This window comes from Gekko japonicus, unplaced genomic scaffold, assembly GCF_001447785.1.
Source record: "Gekko japonicus isolate JY-2015 unplaced genomic scaffold, Gekko_japonicus_V1.1 scaffold196, whole genome shotgun sequence".
Taxonomy (NCBI): Eukaryota; Metazoa; Chordata; class Lepidosauria; order Squamata; family Gekkonidae; genus Gekko; species Gekko japonicus.
Window position 1 is genome coordinate 986,618 of NW_015173129.1, and position 15,075 is coordinate 1,001,692.

At 47.6% G+C, this 15,075-nt stretch overlaps 1 protein-coding gene across 1 annotated transcript in view; it reads left to right on the forward strand.

Annotated features, from left to right (window-relative positions):
• MAD1L1 (MAD1 mitotic arrest deficient-like 1 (yeast)) overlaps positions 1-5,051 on the forward strand; it is a 760,935-nt gene extending 755,884 nt beyond the window's left edge. Inside the window, exon 18 of the mRNA XM_015422082.1 lies at positions 4,447-5,051. Coding sequence (XP_015277568.1) covers positions 4,447-4,605 — 159 coding nt within the window. The 3' untranslated portion in view covers positions 4,606-5,051. The remainder of the gene's footprint in view (positions 1-4,446) is intronic.
• The last annotated feature ends 10,024 nt before the right edge of the window (positions 5,052-15,075 follow it).

Below are 15,075 nucleotides of genomic sequence, written 5' to 3' on the forward strand. Positions count from 1 at the left end.
TGAGCTAACTCACAGTTTTTTAGCCTCCGGCTCACCCATTTTTGCCTTAGCTCGGGAAGGATGGCTCCAGAGCAAACTAATTGATGCAGCAGCCAAATCACTCGCTCACAACTTTAATGCCAGTTGCTCACATGGTAGAATTTCTGCTCACAAGACTTCACGGCTTAGAGGGAACATTGCAAGTAACCCGTGTGAGACCAGAATGGGTTGACTTTGGGAGTCCTCGAATCCAGCCCACCTCCACATCAAATGGTCTAACCTTTCCTGAACTGTACCACTTCCAGCTGCAGGGAGGGGGAAGGAGGTTCATGTTGGAACATTTTCTTTTGGCAAATGGACCTCCCCGATAATAGAAAGAAAGCATTTCAGCCTAAGTGGGTCTCCATGACATGCTAGCTTTCTTGGTGCAGAGAGGTTTTTTTAAAGGCATGTAGGGGGGGATGTGGCTAGCCCAGCCTATCTTGCTCTTGTCAGCTCTCAGAATATTGGTTCATTTTTTCATATGTGGTAGACATGTGATAAAAAGTATTGGTCTTGGATACATGAACTTTTACAAAAATTGTTAGAAACCACTGTACCCTATACACCAGAATTGTTTTTGTTGAACATAACACCAGAAAATTATAAAAAGAAAATATTTTCATCTTGTTCTATGTATTGTGATGATGACAAGAATCGTATATGCCAAATATTGGAGAAGAAGTAAAGTTCCCTCAAAAGAAGAAGTTATAAGCAAAATATTGGAAACAGCTGAGATGGATAAACTAACTATAATTTTAAGAGGGAACAATAAAGAAGCTATTAAGGAGACTTGGTCAAAATGTTATGAATGGATAAAAGAAAATAACATTTAAAATCCCTGGGCTCTTAACTGAATTAAAAGGAAATAAGAACTATATACTTAATCTTTAGTAAAAGAGATATATTAGAATTATAAGGTGGGGTTTTTTCAGATTTTCTGTTTATAGTATGAGGTCAAGAATTGTGAGGAAACATAGCACAAAGGGAATTCCCCTTTATATGTATTATTATTATTATTATTATTAATGATAATAATAATAATACCTTTTGATTTATTGATCGCTCAATCCTGCAGAGCTGCTGGCTCTGAGCAATTTACAGTTACACAGGTTTTCACAAGGGACTATCAATGATAGGGGTAAGGGAGGACAACATATAATTCTTTAAATCGCACACGTTTGCAGCCGACGGGGATTTTGTTCAACTGTAGGCTTCAGTCGTGTTCCGGGCGGCATTCATTTCATTCATATTTATGTATGTTTATGTATTTGTTTGTCTTATATATATATGAAATGTAAAAAGAAGCTAAGCAGGGTCGGCCCTGGTCAGTATTTGGGAGGGAGACCATCAAGGAATACCAGGGCCGAGAATCAGAGACGGGCAACGGCAAACCACCTCCGAACATCTCCTGCCTTGAAAACCCTACGGGAGCCCCGTAACTCGGCTGCAACCTGACAGCCGGGGGGGGGGGGAGACTTTAAAAAGGAAACCCCTCCCCTGAAAACTGAAGTTGTCAGGGCCAGACAAGGGGAGGGGAGAAAAAAATGAATCCCTCACCTGTAACCTGAAGTCATAAGGGCCAGACAAAATGATACCGCTTTTTGAGAATGTACAAAGTGGCTCTGGAGCTGTAGGCAGAGAATAACGAGGAGGAACCAGCCGGACAGATTTATTCTGCCACCCAGAGGAGGAGGAAATCGGCTGAGGGCCCCCCTCCCGCGGTCTGCCATTCTCCGTACTTTTTTGTTGAGTGCTCTCCAATCTCCCTCCAGGGCAGATATAGTGAGTGGAACAAAAGAAAAAAGATAGGCCGTCGTTTCGCCGTAAAGGATTGAGTGCCAACCGCAGCTGCGCTTGCCAGTCCCCGCTTTCCCAAAGGAGTGTCTGTGTAAAAACTGACGCCCTGAATAATTTCCACATTTCCAGGGTTAAAGGGAAGATTTATGATGCTTTCCTTCTGTCAGGGGACCTGCTCCTCTTCTCTCTTCTCTCTCTCTCTCTCTCAAAAAAAAAAAAAAGGCAATTCAGCTCAAGTTCTCTGGTCTCCAAGGGCTGCTGGGACCTTGGCCTATGCTACAAAACCCAGGTCCTGGCAACTTCAGTGTGTACTTTTGGGGTCAGACATGGCTCCATAGTGGAGCGAAAGCCAGTTTGGTGTCGTGGTTAAGTGCATGGACTCTTATCTAGGAGAACCAGGTTTGATTCCCCACTCCTCCACTCGCAGCTGCTGGATGACCTTGGGTCAGTCACAAGTTCTTTCAGAGCTGTTCTCTCACGAGCAGTCCTCAAAAGAGCTCTCTCAGCCCCGCCTACCTCACAGGGTTTCTGTTGTGGGAAGGGAAAGGAGTTTGTAAGCTACTCTGAGACTCCGAGTGAAGGGTGGGGTATAAATCCAATCTCCTCCTCCTCCTTTTCCTCCTCCTCCTACTTCTTCTTCCTTGGTCCAATCCAGGGCATCTCACATCTCAAAAGACCAGTTAAAATCAAGATCTGAGACCATGAATCCGCACAAAGCTACCTTATAGTGACTTGGAGGGCTCAGGTTAGCTCAACGTCAGATCTCAGAAGCTAAGCAGGGTTGGCCCTGGTTAGGACTCGGACGGGAGACCACCAAGGAAGTCCGGGGTCATGACGCAGAGGCAGGCAGTGGCAAACCCCCTCTGTTTGTCTCTTGCCTTGACCTGGATGGCCCCCAGGCGAGCCCGATCTCATCAAATCTCGGAAGCTAAGCTGGGTCGGCCCTGTTTAGTACTTGGATGAGAAAACTCCAAAGAAGTCCGGGGTTGGTCCATAGAGGCAGGCAATGGCAAACCACCTTTCTTGCCTTGAAAACCCTGCTAGGTCCCTATAAGTCAGCTGTAATGATGGCACTTCAAATCACCACTTCATGCTGAATCCGACCTTTAATCCCTCAAAGTCAGTCTTGTCTACTCAGACTGGCAGTGGCTCTCCAGGGTCTCAGGCAGAGGTCTTTCACATCACCTACTGTATGGTCCTTTTAGCTGGAGATGCTGTGGACTGAACCCAGTGCTTTCTGCATGCCGAGCAGAGGCTCTCCCACTGAGTCACGGCCCCTTCCAATCCCTGCCTGAGACCTCCAAGAATCCTGTCAGTCAGATGTTGAACCCAGAATGCCTTTCGGCGAGACGTTTGCAAACCCGATCTTCCTTCTTTTGGGTTTACAGAGTTTCTAAAAGAAAGGCCCTTGGCATTAAGTAGGAATGTAACTCGCTTGCAAAAAGATCCCCCTATTTTGAATATCATATTCAGGTTTTGCTGGTCACTGGGAAGGGGCATGGAGTTGTTCTTTCATGAAGTATGGCACACCCTTTCTTCTCCATGCCATTGGTATCACTAGTTCTCCCACAACCCTGAGCCAACATCTATGCCTTGTTGTTGGCCCTCCAGAGGAACTGGTTGACCACTGTGTGAGACAGGATGCTGGACCAGATGGGCCACTGGTCTGATCCAGCAGGGCTCTTCTGATGTTCTTATCAGGGGAAGGCCATGGCCACTATGCCCTGTTGTTAACCCTCCAGAAGAACTGGTTGAGACAGGATGCTGGACTAGATGGACCATTGGTCTGATCCAGCAGGGCTCTTGTGATGTTCTTATCAGGGGAAGGCCTTGGCCTCTATACCCTGTTGTCGACCCGCCAGAGGAACTGGTTGGCCACTGTGTGAGACACGATGCTGGACTCGATGGATCAATGGTCTGACCCAGCAGAGCTCTTCTTAGGTTCCTACAATATTCTGCTCTGGATGTCCAACAGAACATGAAGTCAGCCACCCCGCCCCCCCCCGGTTGACCATCTCCTTTCTGGTATGTCTGCCAAAGCAACATCAGTGCCTTTTGAATAGAGAATAGTTGGGGCATGTCTTGCCACGGTGCTTAAGAATCTAACAGCCACAGTGAACGATAGAAACATCAGATCCTCAAACAGGAATTGAAGGGAAAGCAGGGGCCAAAATTTGAAATCCATCAGTCTTTCACAGAGACAGACCATAGAGATATTTGCCAGTTCCCCCCCCCCAGACCAGTTTCCCAGTTAACTATATTCCCGAAGGCTCAGTGGCGTCTCCCCTCCCCACTTTACACTAGACAGCCCCTTTCAAGCTTGTTTTACAAATGTCCTCGATATTCCCCCCCACAGCTCGGTAATTCATTATTCATCTGAGGCCTCACACCGGAGGGATATTGTTCAGAGATTTTTGGAAACACAGAATCTTAATAATGGCCCAATTAAATCGGGTGTTGAACACCTGCACGGCGGTAGATAACGTTACCTTGATTAGAATAAGATATACCAGGAGGATTTCCGTAGCGAGGGTTTCGGAAAGTGTTGGCATTCAGGGAGGACGTTGGCAGTCTTGAATTAATGGCTTCTTTCCTCTCCCCCCTCCCTTTCTGTTCCCACCCCTGCAGTCCGTCAAACCCACCAGCTCCAAGATGCAGTTGCTGGAAACGGAGTTTTCCAAGACTCTCGGCGAGATGATCGACTTCCATCTCCACCAGCAGAAGAGCATCCCGGCTTTCCTCAGTGCCCTAACCCTGGACCTCTTCAGCCGCCAGACCGTGGCTTAGCCCAGGTTCCGCTGCCTTTGCCACCCTTTGGCCCGAGGATCGCCCCCAGGCAGGCCTGGCCCGTATTCCTGTGTCATCAGGGGAACGGGTCCCGTTCCTTTATTTTAGTTGACTTTTCTAAGTGTCCGGCTTCTGCGGCCTCCTCTTCCGTGACGCCTTTCAGTTTGGGGGTGTCAAGGAGTTCAAACCCGAACACACACACACACCGAGTCCCATGGGCAGATGCACACATACAACCGGATGGTTGTTTAATTTTTTAAAAGAACAGTTTATAAGGTTTCTTAAGTTCCAATCAAATAAAGAATTACTCTGTAATCAGCCCATTACTCTTTGATCACACAGCGAGAAAATAGGAAAGCTAGCTCGACTGCCTAATATTTTTCGGACAAATGTGGACAAACACAACCTAATCAGAGAACGAGTATAAAGACAACAGTCATGAGAGTCTGACCCACAAATCAAGCAGTCAACAAGATTTGCAAAGAAAATACTTATTATGTATTACAGTCTGAAGCACTACAACATAATAAGTAAATTCCTACAAATCATAAGAAAATCCTAGTGCAAAGGTACATCATCAGCGTCGTCTCTGGATTATATAACAACATTTCAAAATTGGATCTTCCTCAGGAAATGTTAGAGTAGTACAAAAGTTATCTTGTTCATAAGGTGCTTTTACAAGAAGTCATGAAAGATCATGCATTCAGATAGGATGCTGATCTCAGTAAATGTTCAGGCTCAAATATGCTTCTAAGCTCCTAATGGATCCTAGGCATCTTGATTTGTGGGTCAGACTCTCACGACTGTTTTCTTTATACTTGTTCTCTAATATTTTTCAGAACCTGCGTTAGATGGAACCAGCCTTAAATTCCACAGTCAAAGGCCAAAGCTCAGGCGTTCTCTACGTTACTAGCAGCTGTGTGTAATAGTTTAGGCCCCTAGTCCGTCAAAGTCCAAGCTAGTCAGTCTTCCTCGGGGCCTTAGCTGAATTATAGTTTTTGGGCCCTTCACATCACATGATGATGACATCCACTCAGGACATGTCTCCAGAAGAAAGTTCTAGAAAATTACCTCATCGCCTCTGGCTCTCCCCCCCACACCCATCACACGGACCACAGGTTCTCATGAAAAGGTAGCTACTTTGGCCTTGAGGTAAAAGCTGTGTTGGCCTAAAGGCCAAGTAGTAACAATTAGTAACACCTGAAGAATAGACCAGGCCCGTTACTGTTCATGTTAACCCTTGAGAGGAGGCTGGGGTGCTTTGCCTCACCGGGGGGGGGGAGTAACCAAAGAAATATGGCATCAGGGTCAGTGGGTGGGTTTTATTCATTCTTTGGAGGTCTGGACAGTTTTGTGCAGGCTGGATTCTGACTGTCTTGAGAGAATGAACAATGTATATTGGATTATCCCAAGTTTTCCAGGAGGCATCTGACTGACAGCAGACTGTCTTATTAATCTGTAGAAAGCCTTGTGTCAGTTTTCCTGTTTGGAATTAAACCTTAGAAATATTGTCACCTATAGCGGAATCCAAAAGTTGGTATTGGTTGATTCTCTCTCATCTGACTGGGCAGGATTTAGGGCTTTGTTGAGGTCATACCTGGAGGGATGGAGCAAGAAGAAGTATCTGAAGAAGAAGAGTTAGTTTTATACACCACCACACAACGGATACCCTGTGAGGTAGGTGGGGCCGAGAGAGCTCTTTCGAGGACTATGCTTGAGAGAACAGCTCTGAGAGAACGGTGACTGACCCAAAGTCACCCAGTTGGCTTCATGTGGAGGAGTGGGGAATCAAACCCGGTTCTCCAGAGTAGAGTCTCTGCTCTTAACCACTATACCAAGCTGGCTCTCAAGTGAGCAGTGACTCACAAAAGTTCCAACCCTTCCACAGAGTTTCTTAGTTTTTAAGGTGCAACTGGACTCTTGCTCTTTTCTGGTGCCACAGACAGTAACACAGCTACCCATGCTGCTCTACCTGGAGAGGGAACACACCTGAAGCTGCCTTTTTCTGAATCAGATGATGAGTATTTCCTACTCAGACTGGCAGCAGCTCTCCAGGGTCTCCACTGGAGAACTTTTCACTTCATCTACTGCCTGGCCCTTTTTTACTGGAGATGCTGGGGATTGAACCTGGGACCTTCTGCATGCAAAGCAGAGGCACTTCCACTGAGCCACAGACCCTTCCTAGCTTGCCAAGCTGTGGGTCTTGAGATTTGCTAGAAGAGAAAACTGCAGCTCAGAGTACCACAGAGAGGTGGTCTTCTGTTCCATGTACTCTTCCCATGACGATTCTAGGCTGCTTTGAGTCTCAGCTGGGGACACACAGAGAGTGATTAAAAGGTGGCATTCACTGCCAGAGGATGTAGCGATGGCCGCAGGAATAAACAGCTTTAAAAGGGGATTAGATGAATTCATGGAGGATAAGTCTATTGATGGCTACTAACCCTGGTGGCTGAGGGGAAACGCCACATTCAGAGGTACTAAGCCTCTGAAACTGAGCCAAGAGGCAGCATCAGGGGAAGGCCTTGGCCTCTATGCCCCGATGATGGCCCTCAAGAAGAACTGGTTGGCCACTGTGTGAGACAGGATGCTGGACCAGATGGACCCCGGGTCTGACCCAGCAGGGCTCTTCTGATGTTCATATCATGGGAATGCCTTGGCCCCTCTGCCCCATTGTTGGCTGTCCAGCGGAACTGGTTGACCTCTGTGTGAGACAAGATGCTAGACTAGATGGACTATTGGTTTGGTCCAACAGGACTCCTCTTATGTTGTTATGAGAGAGAAAAATGTGCCATCAAGTCATAAGGGACATAACCGTGGTGTTCTTGAGGCAAGAGAGAACCAAAGGTGGTTTGCCATTTCCTTCTTCTGCATAGCAACCCCAGTCTTCCTTGTTGGTCTCCCATCCAAGTACAAACGGTGGCCGAACCAGCTTTGCTCCCAAGCTCTGAGGAACGCAGACGAAGCTAGGCCATCCCAGGCTGCTAACTGGGGAGAAAACCAAGATGTGAATGAATAAATAAATACAAATGCATGTACAAGCTCCACACTTCCAGCCAGTCACGGGGGCTAACGTAGCACGCCCTGTTTTCTTCTGTGCAGAAACTGGGCACGGAGGCCAGATTGCGCACTGCCTCGAGGATCAAGCGAGGCAGCATCCCAGCTGCAAGCGACAAAGTTCTTCGTTCTAACCAGTGTGTGTATTTCCTGTTGGAATCAAATTGGGCCAGAACATAATACCACCCTTGATGATAAAAGGTAGGGTGGAGCCATTTCTGGTCTGACGTTTGGTGTAGTGGTTAAATGCGCGGACTCTAATCTGGGAGAATTGGGTTTGATTCCCCACTGCTCCACTTGCAGCGGCTGGATGACCTTGGGCAAGCCACAGTTCTGTCAGAGCTGTCCTTGAAAGAGCAGTTTCTATCAGAGCTCTCTCAGCCCCACCTACCTCACAGGGTGTCTGTTGTGGGGAGGGGAAGGGAAAGGAGTTTGTAAGATGCTCTGAGACACCTTTGGGTAGTGAAGAGCAGGGTATAAATCCAATCTCTTCTTCTTCTTCTTCAAAAGAAGGTTGTCCTGCGATCCAGTTCTCAACACGTGGATGGGGAGCAATCATCATGCAGGGGCCGCGGCCATGATGTCGTGGCACTAGGGGGGCAGTGTAGCAATTTGTTTGGCACGAGGGCCAAGAGTCCACGTTTCTTCTCCTCCCTCCCCTCTCCCTCAGCTGCCTCGAGTCTCGGTGGGAAGATGGATTGCCTGGCATTCCGTGCCAGGGGAACACTTCCCGATTCATATGCGTAACGGGGCACCGCCAGCTGCCTTCATCAGTCATGGAGAAAATGAATCGTGACGTCAGCCACAGACGGCTTTGCCGCCGACACAATGGCAGGCGCCGTGGCTGCCTCTGGAAAACCGTTCCACCGCGGCCGCCTCCTCACCGGAGAAATGGAAGCAATTAATAAATTTACAACCCACTCGCTATCTTCGCAAAACAGAGGGTGAAGGGGAGGGTGGGGTGGGGTGGGGGAGAGAAGGCAACTCGGAAAGTGACAGAGAGCCTTCCTACCCGTCTTGACGCTTGACTCGCAAAAGTTAAACGGATGATAAATGGTAGACACGGAAACGGGGAAAGAGAATCTTTTTCAGCTTGGGAGGAGACGTGAGAGATGTTTCGGCTCCCTCACGGTTTTTAGTTCCATGCTCCCTATCTATATATCTTTATCTAGATCAACGGAGATGCATCAGTCAGTTCCTAATATGGGGTTTACTCGGTAGCACGAACCAACAAATGCGATCCTGGAGCGGGAACTAAACCTTTCCTTCACCTCAGTGGGTTAGCATTAGTTCCATTCCTTATGCCATGTTACTTTCTCCCATAGATGGAAATGGTTTCCACCTCACATGTCTGGGAGAAAGTAAAATGGGGCAGTTAAGGGGTGCTGTTCTGGTTTCTCCATAGGCCTACGCCTCTCTCACTTTAGTCTAATGACATGCTTTGCATCTTAAATGAAGGATAATCCCGAACTCGATGTCAGAAGACCCTGATCTGGATGGCCCAGGCTAGTCTGGTGTGTGAACTCTAATCTGGGAGAACTGGGTTTGATTCCCCGCTCCTCCACATGCAGCTGCTGGATGACCTTGTGCAAGCCGTAGTTCTCTCAGAGCTGTTCTCTCAAGGACAGTTCTCAGGAGAGCTCTCTCGGCCCCACCTACCTCACAGGGTGCCTTTTGTGGGGAGGGGAAGGGAAAGGAGCTTGTAAGCCGCTCTGAGACTCTGAGTGAAGGGCAGGGTATAAATCCAATCTCCTCCTCCTCCTCCTCTTCTTCTTCTTCTTTTCCCCCCCCGCTATAAATGTTTATTATTTCTGTTTGTTTGTTTTTAACATATCAAGAAATATAATAACTGCAAAACAGTATACAAAACCAGTTAGTCATCAATACAAATTTTTACAACATACATCAACAGTCATAACAAACTAAGTTAGTACTAAATCTGATCACCTATACATAGATGCTATGTGAGCTATGATTCCCACAGAATTGAGTCAAGTTTAAAAGATAACATCTTCAGAAGTCTGCTGCTCTGATTCACAAGAGGAGTCTCAACAGTAAGGTGGAGTAAGGTGGAGGTCTGGTTAAACTCAAAAGTGTAGCCATGTGTGATAACTTGTCCTAGAAGGAAGCACATTATTTTCAGCCATGACGTCAAGTACAGGAAACCAGGTACGTACATATTATCATATGTTTTGCTGGAACTGTTTTGTGCTCGGTCCACAATATTAGAGATCTTATTCATCACTAACTGATCCCAGATCTTGTCATACCAGGATGACAGTGTTGGAGATGTTGGAGATTTCCAGTTTGCCGCAAGCAGGGTCAGCCCTGCTTAGTACTTGGATGGGACTCCAGCGAGGAAGTCCAGGGTTGCTCTTCAGAGGCAGGAAAATGGCACCCATCTCTTTTTGTCATCTTGATTTGGATGGCCCAGGCTAGCCCTGTCTCATCAGACCTCAGAAGCTAAGCAGAGTCAACCCTGGTTAGGACTTGGGTGAGAGACCACCAAGGAAGTCCAGGGTTGCTACGCAGAGGCAGGCAATAGGCAAACCACCTCTGTTCATCTCTTGCCCTGACCTGGATGGCCCGGGCTAGCCCGATCTCATCCGATCTTGAATGCTAAGCGGGGTCAGCCCCGGTTAGTACTCGGATGGGAGACCACCAAGTAAGTCAGGGGTTGCTACGCAGAGGCAGGCAATGGCAAATCAACCCTGGGCGTGTGTTGCCTTGAAATCTCTGTGGGGTCACCACAAGTCGGCTGCAACTTGATGGCAAACAAAAACAGAAGACCATCACAGACACCGGACCGTGGCTAACAGCAGAGACAACTTGCTGGCGTAGGAAAAACCAAAGATGAAGCTCAAAGTAGTTTTGTGGGGGCTTAAAGGTTAGCGTATTTTTCTGTAACGGGAGAGGGCGGGGCTCAGCAATACAGTGTCCGCTTGGCATGCAGAAGGTCCCAGGTTCAATCCCAGTCATCTCCATTTCAAGAAGGTGACGTGAAAGACACGCACATAGACACACACATGAAGTTGTCTTATACTGGGCCAGACCATTTGCCCATCAAGATCAGGACTGACTACCCCAGAGGTGTTTGTTACGAGGGCTGGATCTGACATAAATGTCATTTTGTCAGGCTGGGCCATGTGTGCCATAAACGTAATGCCAGGTACCAGTACCAGAGATATAAACTGTCTAAAGGAGAAGAGAAGAAGAGATTGGATTCATACCCCGTCCTTCACTACCCGAAGGAGTCTCAGAGCGGCTTACAAACTCCTTTCCCTTCCCCTCCCCACGACCTGTGAGGTAGGTGGGGCTGAGAGAACTCTGACACAAACTGCCCTTAAGAGAACAGCTCTGAGAGAACTGTGACTGACCCAAGGTCACACCAGCAGCTGCATGGGGAGGAGTGGGGAATCAACGTCTGTTCTCCTAGATTAGAGTCCGCGCACTTAACCACTGCACCAAACTGGCTCTCATTTGAACCCTGGATACTAGTCCAACATGCTCGACCACCACTCCACTGAATGCCTCGATCCCCAGCCACGTTGAGTCTCAGTCTGTTGCCATCTCCCTGCAGCAGACTTGAAACGTTTTGGAGAGCGGTCCTCTGTTTCTACTTCCCCTCGCTTATCTTCCCCCTTCGGCCCCACAGGATTTGGAAGACAGCGGCGTGTTCCACATCCCTGCTTGGGATGATCTCTAAAGAGCACTCCATAAAGGAGCAGAGCGTGCCACGGAGATTCATCTTCAGAACGTGGGAGAGGAGAAAGGAGCTTCTTTTTATCCTCTTTTCACAGAATCCTTTTTGGGCCCAGAGAGGAAGGGGACGGATGGGAAGTGACAGATGACAGACGCCTTTAATTCCAGCTTGTTCCCTGCTTTCATCTCTTTTTTGGGGTCAGAGCAGGGAGGCTCGAGTCAGACACAACCGACCGCCTACTCCTACAGCTCGTAAGAAGCTCAAATACCGGCTTCTGCCCTGCCCCCGGGCTGTTCAAGGTCAGGTCCCGTGGCTATTGAAGTCTGTGCAGATACAGAGCTTACTACTGCTTCGGGAGGGGAAGCCACGAGATAGTTTTGGAAGCGGAGCGGCATCCAGGAGTCACGGCCGATGTCGGGAGCCGGGGCCAGGGATCAGGTTCAGATCCGTTCTACGCTCATTCCTGGAATGCACACTCGAGCCAAATTCTAGCAAGGATCTCCGGTTTGGAACAAGTCTGGACCCTGGGCCATGGAAAGAAGCGGCTGTCAGTTTTTCTGGCGTTGCTAGGTTTCATAATGAGGAGCGCTCGGGAATGAACCTTTCCCTGCCCGGTTCGGAAATAGCAAGTTCTTTACCATCCGAGCCAAACAAAGTTTCACCCTCCTTTTGAGCCGCCCCCGTAGTCCCTCTGTGAGGAGGGGGAAAGAATGTGTTTCGATTTCCCACTCCCAGAACCCAAATGCCCCCGAGAATTTGCTCATAGTGGTACATTGTCTTGGAGTTTGGTATTGCCCACTGACTGGCATGCCCCTACATGCCTGTTTGTTCTTTCCGCACACATTTGCAAGCTTTCCCACTGCCTCAATCACAACTGCCCACATTGTCTACATGACATAAGAACATAAGAGAAGCCAATGCTGGATCAGGTCAATGGCCCATCCAGTCCAACACTCTGTCACACAGTGGCCAAAAATACCAGGTGCCATCCAGGAGGTCCAGCAGTGGGGCCAGGACACTAGAAGCCCTCCCACTATTGCCCCCCTCAAGCACCAAGAATACAGAGCATCACTTGCCCCAGTCTATCTGTACCTTGTGGCTAATAGCCACTGATGGGCCTCTGTTCCATATGTTTATCCGATTCCCTCTTGAAGCCATCCATGCTTGTAGCCACCACCTCCTCCTGTGGCAGTGAATTCCATGTGTGAATCACTCTTTGGGTGAAGAAGGACTTCCTTTCTAACCCAACTGCTCAGCAGTTTCATTGAGTGCCCACGAGTTCTTGTATTGTGGGGCCGAAAGAATAGTCAGTTTGGTCTGCACCTATTCCTACAGTCTAAGCCAAAGTCTAGGTGCTCCATCCTATACAACGGGAGACACTATCTCCTTAGCTTGGAGTTTCTCCGGGTTCCAGATGCCCGCCAAACACAGGAATCATCTTCCCCAGATGTTTCAAAGGAGGGGGATTCTATGAAACAGCCCTAAGGGATCAACTTGGTATGGCTGGATAAAAAAATAAGAGGAAACACCTTTAAGGGAAAAAAATGAGGAGTAGAAAAGCCTAACTGTTTGTACGAGGTGCCTTCTGTTGCCTTTAAGCATCAAGCAAATTCTAGCACTGTTGCTATACAACTTCCTGTCTGCCATACACAGCAGATTCAGACACGCCAGATGAGACGAGGCTCGCTTAGAACTGAGGCTTGGCAAGAACGTGGTATTTCGAGCCGGGCAGCAAACAGGCAACAGCTCGTCGGCTCGCCTGCTCATAACTGGAACCCGCAGGGTGAAGGAATCTATTTCCCCGATTACTGTAAAAATAAAACTGCAAAAGGCGGAGGCAGACCAGCTGGAATGGTTGGCAGGGGTGCAGTGCTGACACGCATGGACGAAATGTCTCAGATTTCCACTGCACTCTGTTGAACATTAGCACAATGTCGATGTCTTCTTTGAGATCTGAGACAACCGGACTGCGGAGCAAAAAGTGCATTCTGGGTTTCGTCCTTTTCAAGGCCTTGCCGGCTGTTGTTTCTCCATCCATTTCCTGTCTTTGCCCCGCCTGTTAATTTCATATGCTATGATGAACCACGTGACTTGCTTTAGTCCAAGCTGATGCTCTGAGCCACTAGGTACCCGAAGAATCATCATTGTGACCCTGGCCGTGGGGCATTCAATGCAAGAGAGGAGCAGAGGTGGTTTGCCATTGCCTACCTCTGCGTAGCAACTCTGCCCTTTCATGGTGGTCTCCCAAACAAGGGTCAACCCTGCTTCATTTCCAAGTTCTGACAAGATTCGGCTACTCGGGGATATTCAGGCTACTAATAATTGTCATGGTGACCCCTCCTGGGGTTTTCAAGAGAAGATAAAAGGACCACTGAGCAATCAGGTTACAACGGATAAAAGGAAGTACTTCTTCACCCAAAGAGTGAATTCACTGCCACAGGAAGTGGTGGCAGCTACAAGCATGGACAGCTTCAAAAGGGAATTAGATAAGCATATGGAGCAGAGGTCCATCAGTGGCTATTAGCCACAAGGTATAGATAGGGGCTCTGGGGCAACTGATGCTCTGTTTTCTTGGTGCTTGGGGGGGTCAACAGTGTGAGGGCCCCACTGGTGGACCTCCTGATGGCACATGGTATTTCTGGCCACTGTGTGACACAGAGTGTTGGACTGGATGGGCCTTTGGCCTGATTCAACATTGGCATCTCTTATGCTCTTATATGAGCAGAGGTGGTTTGCCTTCCTCTGCATTCCAACCCTAGCCTTCCTTGAAGGTCTACCATCCAAGTACTGACCATGGGAGACCCTGCTTAGCTTCCAAGCTCTGATGAGTTTGGGCTAATCTGGGCTATGAAGTAGTCCTATGTCGCAATGACGAAACTAATAATGTAGCTCCAAAGCAGACTAGTAATGAAATCTGAAATGTAAAAAGATGATTATAAATGTACCTGTCAGAAGTAAATATCATTGTACACTATAGACAAAGCCCCAAGACTTTTCAGTGTAACAAAGGGGGCGTGGGGGAGAAATATTTTCTGCCTTTTATACTTTGTTATATATAATCATCTTTTTTATCTATCTATCTATCTATCTATCTATCTATCTATCTATCTATCTATCTATCTATTATCTATCTATCATCTATCTATCTATCATCTATCTATCTATCTATCTATCTATCTAGATAGATATAATTAATTAATTAATTATGTTAGGTAACCCTTTTTTCCTTTCTGTATTCCTTTATACTATATTTTTAAAAAATAAAAATACATTAAAAAATATCAATGTGATAGCCCAACTGAGGCACAAAAAGCCATGTGTGATTGCATCAGTTACACAGTCAAAGCATCATGGAGAATAAAACACATGGATGCCAGAACCAATCAAATTAAACGTGTAATATCTGGAATGATTCACAAGCGAGCAGATCTTCGGTTGGCTGGTCGTATTCATTCTCTCTTGAAGCCTGTCACTTAAACTTTGGACAAAGCTTGCTTTTAAGGCACGGTTCGGGGTGGGGGGGAATCGCAAGTGAACGCATTTCCCTCGGAGTCTCCCCAGCGTGTGTATCCTTCGGCCACAACTGTTTACAGATCAAATTTGCTCAGACAATATCGGCGGCCTGGTGGAGCTCGAAGAGGACTTCGTGGTGCAGAGGGAGAATACGAGTGGTGGCAGCGTTCTTTTCAACGACAAGTTCGACACTGCTGTCA